General features: G+C 43.9%; 1 protein-coding gene across 1 annotated transcript in view; it reads right to left on the reverse strand.

Annotated features, from left to right (window-relative positions):
• Window positions 1–5092, reverse strand: part of LOC100357744 (solute carrier organic anion transporter family member 6A1) — a 142525-nt gene extending 137433 nt beyond the window's left edge. The window contains exon 1 of the mRNA XM_089313354.1: window positions 4513–5092. Coding sequence (XP_089169480.1) covers window positions 4513–5092 — 580 coding nt within the window. The remainder of the gene's footprint in view (window positions 1–4512) is intronic.
• Window positions 5093–6535: the final 1443 nt, after the last annotated feature.

The following is a 6535-nucleotide window of genomic DNA, read 5'->3' on the forward strand; positions in this document are numbered from 1 at the left end:
AGGGCTGAGCAGATAAAAGAACAGCGCAGGGTTTAGTGTTGTTCCTCCATGAAGAGGGGGAGTGACAACTTTTGTTGATCAGGGAACTTTCCCTGAAGGTAAAGTTTCATTAACACTGTATGTGGACAGGATCTAGAGAGCTCCCTCTCTCTCTCCCTCTCCTCCTTCTCCCTCTCCCTCTCCCTGATAAATAAATCTTTTAAAAAATGGCTGACAATTTCTCAAAACCAATGAAAGATATCAAAGCACAGACTGAGGCAGCTCAGAGGAAGAAGCCAAAGGAGAGTAAGTCCTCACATCTACACTTAGGCAGATCATCCTCACACTGCAGAACATTTACACGCAGGCACATGACCCTAGAATTGCAGAAAGTTAAAACACCATAGGGCCGGCGCCACGGCTCACTTGGCTAATCCTCCACCTGCAGCACCAGCACCCAGAGTTCTAGTCCCAGTTGGGGTGCCGGATTCTGTCCCAGTTGCTCCTCTTCCAGTCCCGCTCTCTGTTGTGGCCTGGGAAGGCAATGGAAGATGCCTCAAGTGCTTGGGCCCTGCACCTGCATGGGAGACCAGGAGGAAGCAGCTGGCTCCTGCCTTCGGATAGGCGCAGCAGCATGCTGGCCATAGCAGCCATTTTGGGGGTGAACCAATGGAAGGATGACCTTTCTCTCTGTCTCTCTCTCTCACTGTCTAACTCTGCATGTCAAAAAAAAAAAAAAAAAAAAAAAACCACCATAACATTTACACCCAGGCAAATCACACTACTAAAAGTGCAGAATATTTTATCCAGACATATCATACTACAACTGTGTAAAATCAAAGACAGTGAGAAGCCAGCACTGTGGCTCAATAGGCTAATCCTCCGCCTGCGGCGCCGGCACCCTGAGTTCTAGTCCCGGTCGGGGCGCCGGATTCTGTCCCGGTTGCCCCTCTTCCAGGCCAGCCCTCTGCTGTGGCCAGAGAGTGCAGTGGAGGATGGCCCAGGTGCTTGGGTCCTGCACTCCATGGGAGACCAGGAGAAGCACCTGGCTCCTGCCTTCGGATCAGCGTGGTGCGCCGGCCGCAGCGCGCCTGCCGCGGCGGCCATTGGAGGGTGAACCAACGGCAAAGGGAAGACCTTTCTCTCTGTCTCTCTCACTGTCCACTCTGCCTGTCAAAAAAAAAAAAAAAAATCAAAGACAGTGAGAAAGGCTTGAAATAAGCCAAAGGGGGGGGGGGGGAAGAATTGCTCATCATCTGTCAAAGATCAAGGATAAGAATCAGATAAATCATGCAAGCAGAAAAAGACTGGGGTAAAATATTAAAGCATTAAAAGAAGAAGAAATCAAGCTAGATTTCACCATCCAAGGAAATTATCTTTCAAAGAGATAGGAAAATACAGATCTTTTCAAACAGAAATTGGGGAAATTATAACAAGCAGATCTGCCAATTAAGAAAAGTCAAAAGAATTTCTTCAGAAAAAAGGAGAAAATAATGTAAGTCACACAATCATATGCACATAAAGAAAGGAAGAATGTTAGAGAAAAATTAAGTAAAGAAAACGTAGGAGCCCCATAGCCTTGGCAGCTCATGACAAGAGCCTCGGGTGATCACTGATGTCATAAATAAGAGTGTCAATTGTTAAATCAACAACAGGAGTCACTGTGCACTTAACTCCTCATGTAGGATATGTGTCCTTGAAGTGTTGTATTATGAGAATTAATGGTAAAATAGTCTTAAAACAGTTCTTTATATCTTGTGTGACTGTGTAGGTGCAAACTGTTTAAATCTTTATTTAGTTTATACTAAGTTGATATTCTATATATAAAGATAATTAAAAATGAATCTTAATGAAGAATGGGATGGGAGAGGGAGTAGGATATGGGATGCTTTGCGGGTGGGAGGGTGATTATGGGGGGAAAACCGCTATAATCCAAAAGTTGTACTATCAAAATTTGTATTTTTTAAGTAAAAGTTTTCTTAAAAAAAAGAAAAGAAAAAGTAGGAGCCACCATTGTGGCATAGCAGGTAAAGCCACTGCCTGCAGTGTTGGCATCCCATATGGGTGCCAGTTGGAGTCCAGCTGCTTCATTTACTATCCAGCTCTCTGCTAAAGTATGTGGGAAAGCAGCAGAAGACAGCCCAGATGCTTGGGCTCTGACACCTACTCAAGAGACAAGGAAGAAGTTCTTGGCTCCTGGCTTTGGCCTGACCCAGTCTTGGCCATTGTGGTCATTTGGGGGAGTGAACCAGCAGATGGAAGACCTCTCTTTCTCTTTTTCTCTCTCTCTGTCTCTCCATCTCTCACTATAACTCAATTAAATAAAATAAATATTGAATACAAGAATTTTTTTCTTATTATTTATTGACCTAATCAATAACTGTTGGTTTGAACTAACAGCAGCAAAATTTGTCATTGATTATTGCTCATAGGTAAGTGAAATGAATGATCAAATAAAAACACAGAATTATTAAAAATTTTATAATACTGCTAGAACTGTACTTGCACAGCAAATTACAACTTTGAGCCAATATTAGAAATAAGAATGCTAAACAGCTTAACAATAACCCACAGCTCTCAGACAAACTAGAAACAAGAATGTTATAAAATTAACAAGAATGTTATAAAATTAATAGTCCAAGTTGCCTTCTTAAGATAGACATTTAAGAGAAAAATAATCTCAAAGTGTTTAGAACGAAGGAGAGAAGAACACAAATCAGAGGGAAATAATGAAACACACCACAAATAGACTAGCCATGTAGAAAGGACAATGGAACAATAAGCTGGGGAAGCAGTAATTAAAATAAGACTGCAGTGACTTTATTAATACCAGGAAAAATAGCCTTTAAAACAAAAAACCGTTACTGCTACTCCACTGAATCTGAGAACCCGTCTCAATGACAGTATCCCTTACAATCTCACCTGGCCTAACAAAGCTTTCCAAAGATGCAAATCCTGTTCTAATAAATGCACCTCCCAGTGCCTTAGAGAAGGGAATATTTTCTTGGCTTTTTTGTGGAATATAACTGGAAAAGAGATGAGAGAGATTATGCAAGTAACATTAGTATGTCTAGTCAACATCCCTGTCTTCCCAAATCTTTGTATTCCCTATTCCACATCATGCCATTTTATTTACTCTAGCCAAAAAGCGGGAGGCAACCCAGATATCCAGGCAAGTACTCAGTGGATAAAGTGTGCCAATTCCATACAGTGGGATGCCACTAACACAGAACAACCTGTTAATACACACAAAGTTGCTGAATCTCAAAAGCACCAAGCTATCAAAAGAAGGCAGACACAGAAGACTAGACAGTCTATGAATCCATGTATATCAATTTCTAGAAAATGCAGGTGAGCAGGTCTCTTGCTACCTCAGGTGAGAGGTGGAAGCTGGAACAGACTGCAAAGGAGTACAGATAGAAAGACTAAAGCGCCACTGCACTGATGGTTGCACATCTGTATTTATTTACTAAAATTCAATTGTATCATTTTTGAAAGGCTGAATTTTTATGGTAGATAGATAATATTTATGTAAAGCAAAGGGGAGAAAGAAAAGGAGGAAAGGAAAGAAAGAGACAAGCTGATAAATAGATAAATACAGAGACATACCGTTTTTATGAATGGAAGTCTCAGTATGATGCCCAAACTGAGCTAATGGCCTGTATATAATCAGGTTAAGTGATGGTGCAAAACCCATTCAATATCAACTGCTGGCTCAGAAATCTGCTGTTCACTGCCCACTGAAAAATGGGAGTGCATTAAGTGAGATAATGCTTGCAGCTCTTTCTCCCACCCAGCAGGCTGGGGAGGGTCCCCTGGGGAGCTTCTCAGAGTTCTCAGGCTCCTCTTCAAATGGAGCCACAATGCGTCTTTTCCTCCTTTTCTTACTCTTTTATGCACTCAATGTGTATTTTTGCTTTGCCTTGTTTGGAATACGTATTTATTGACTGTTTCTCTGCCCTGGTCACTCCATCAGGGCCTGGGAAGAGGCAGTAAATAACAGAAATACTATTTATCCTGTGTTGATGCTAAGAAATCATTAGGCAGCCAATCTTGTTATTTAGGATTCAGAAACAAAGCGTGCAGGCCCCTTCTCATTTCCTTATTCCCAAAGTCCCTGGCCATCAGAGCCCCACCCAACTATCACGATTTAATTCAATCATATCTCCCTCGGAGAATTTTCTTGGAGCATCCCAAGATAAATAAATGACAATTACTTTGTTCTTCTCACATGGTTCTTATCACGTGCAGCCTTTAAATAACTCAACAGTCCCTCAACCTAGCCCACCCATCCACAGACCTGGCCCCTTCCCCCCCAACAACGTGTCACTGGGGTGGCCCAGGAGGGGCTGCAACCACAGGAGACCTACCTGAAGGTGCCAGGGGTCAACTGCTTCTCTATCCCACCCACAGCTTGAGAACAGAGACCCCAAACCTCCTGCTGGAGCCACCGCAGGGCGTCCTGGCCCATCCTACCTCTGGGCGCTGCCTCCCCCCTGCCCTCCCCAGGAGGCCCCTGCCCCTCGGGCCCACCTTGAGAGGAGGCCAGGATGAAGTAGATAACCATGAAGCAGCGAATGTCATTCAAACGCTGACAGCACGGGAAACTGACACAGCCCAGTCCGCAGGAGCCCTCCTCCTGGCTCTGTTCTGGCTCTGAGAGCGTCTCGGGAGCAGGGGGCCGCTCTCTTTCTCTAATTTCGATATTGCCCAACCTCATCACGCTGAGTGGGAACAGGTAGGGAGGTTTCTTCCGGGGCTTTGGGGTCTCCCTGGCGCCCTCAGCCTTGGCGCGACCTGCCAAGGCCTTGGGCTCCACATGAGTTACCGATCCTTTCCTGGCCCCAGGCATGGCACCAACCAGGGGGATCAGGGCCCCTGGCCTTCCACCACCAGCGGCGACTCCAAGACCACGGGACGTGGGCTTCGCAGGGTTGGGCCACAACGGGTACCTGCACCCCGAGCCCGCACCAGGACGTTGCTCCGTTGCCCTGGGAGAACGTCCACTGCTATCTCCTCCTTCCGGGGCAGGGCGGGGGAGGGGGATGCAGGAAGTCCTCTCTGATGGCTGCGAACCCAGAGAGTGCCAGACCAGCGCAAATGGAAGTGCCATAGGTCAGTCCTTGGGCCCCTGCACCCACGTGGGAGACCCGGAAGAAACTCCCAGCTCCAGGCTTCCCATCGGCCCTGCTCTGGCCATTGCGGTCATCTGGGGAGTGAACCAGCAGATGGAAGACCTCTCTCTCTCTCTCTCTCTCTCTCTGTGTGTGTGTATGTGTGTATGTGTGTAACTCTGACTTTCAAAATAAATAAATAAATCTTTAAAAAATTTTAAGTAAATGGTCTAAACACTCCATCAAAAAAGCAAAGATTCAGGCTGATATTTGGCATAGTGGTTAAGATTCCATATTAAGATCGCTACATCCCATTTTGGAGTACCTGGGTGCAAGTTTTGGCTTTTCTCAAGACTCCAGCTTCCTTCTAAAGCATACACTGGGAGGCAGCAGGTGATGGCACAAGTAGTTGAGTCCCTACCACCCATGTGGGAGAACTGCTTTGAATTCTCAGTTCCTGGCTTCTCCTTGATGCAGTTTTGGCTGTTGTAGGCAGCTAGGGAGTAAACCATCAAATGGGAGATCTGTGTGTGTGTGTGTGTGCACATGCGTATTTTTGTCTTTCAAGTAAATAAATGAATTTTTAAAATATTGTTAGATGGATACAAAAAGAGCAAATTCATGGGCATACATATGTACAAGAATGTTAATCTGAGTACAAAAGCATTCCACATGAAAAGAAAATGATCCAAAAAGAGTATTCCTGTAGTAACACAGCTGAAAAATGCATAAACCAAAAACTGATAGAACTAAAAGAAAAATGCTTGCAGGCAAATCCACAGATGTAGGTGGCAATTTTAACCTCTTTCCCAGGAATTGGTAAACCAATACTCAAAAATCACAAGGACGTAGAAAACTTGAACAGGAGTGTCAACCAACTTGACCTATTGACATTTTTATATATTCTACCCAACAACAGGAGACTATAAATTATGTTTTGGCTAGGCCATATTCTCAGTCATACTTAAATATCAACCAAATTTAAAATGTTAGCATCATATCAAATGTGATCTCTGACAGCAGAATTTAACTAAAAATCACTAAGAAAGATCAATGATCAATGCTAGTTTAAAAGTGGTTAGTAGTTCAAACCAAAGCCTGTGCAAACGGAGTTCTAACTGGGAGCTCCTTGACAAGCATTGTTGGTGAAACATTGACTCCCAGGTTGGTTTATCCAGACCATTACTCCTTGCTCTAAGTCCTGTATCTGAAGAGTTATTTTTGAATAGTGTTAGCAAAGGACTCAATATTTTGTTCACTTATAATTGGTTATAACATCACGAGCCTCAGAAAATTGCCCTCACTTCTACATTTGCCTTCAGATCACTGGCTGTACCAGAAATACTTAGCCTTGACTTCATATTAGAAATATTTGAGAAAGATAAAGGTTTGAATATCCAGGTCCATTGTTTCAGAATCTCCTGAGTGTTAGACTCAGGAAT

This window comes from Oryctolagus cuniculus, chromosome 14 (assembly GCF_051225735.1).
Source record: "Oryctolagus cuniculus isolate XC-2025 breed Fujian yellow rabbit chromosome 14, ASM5122573v1, whole genome shotgun sequence".
Taxonomy (NCBI): Eukaryota; Metazoa; Chordata; class Mammalia; order Lagomorpha; family Leporidae; genus Oryctolagus; species Oryctolagus cuniculus.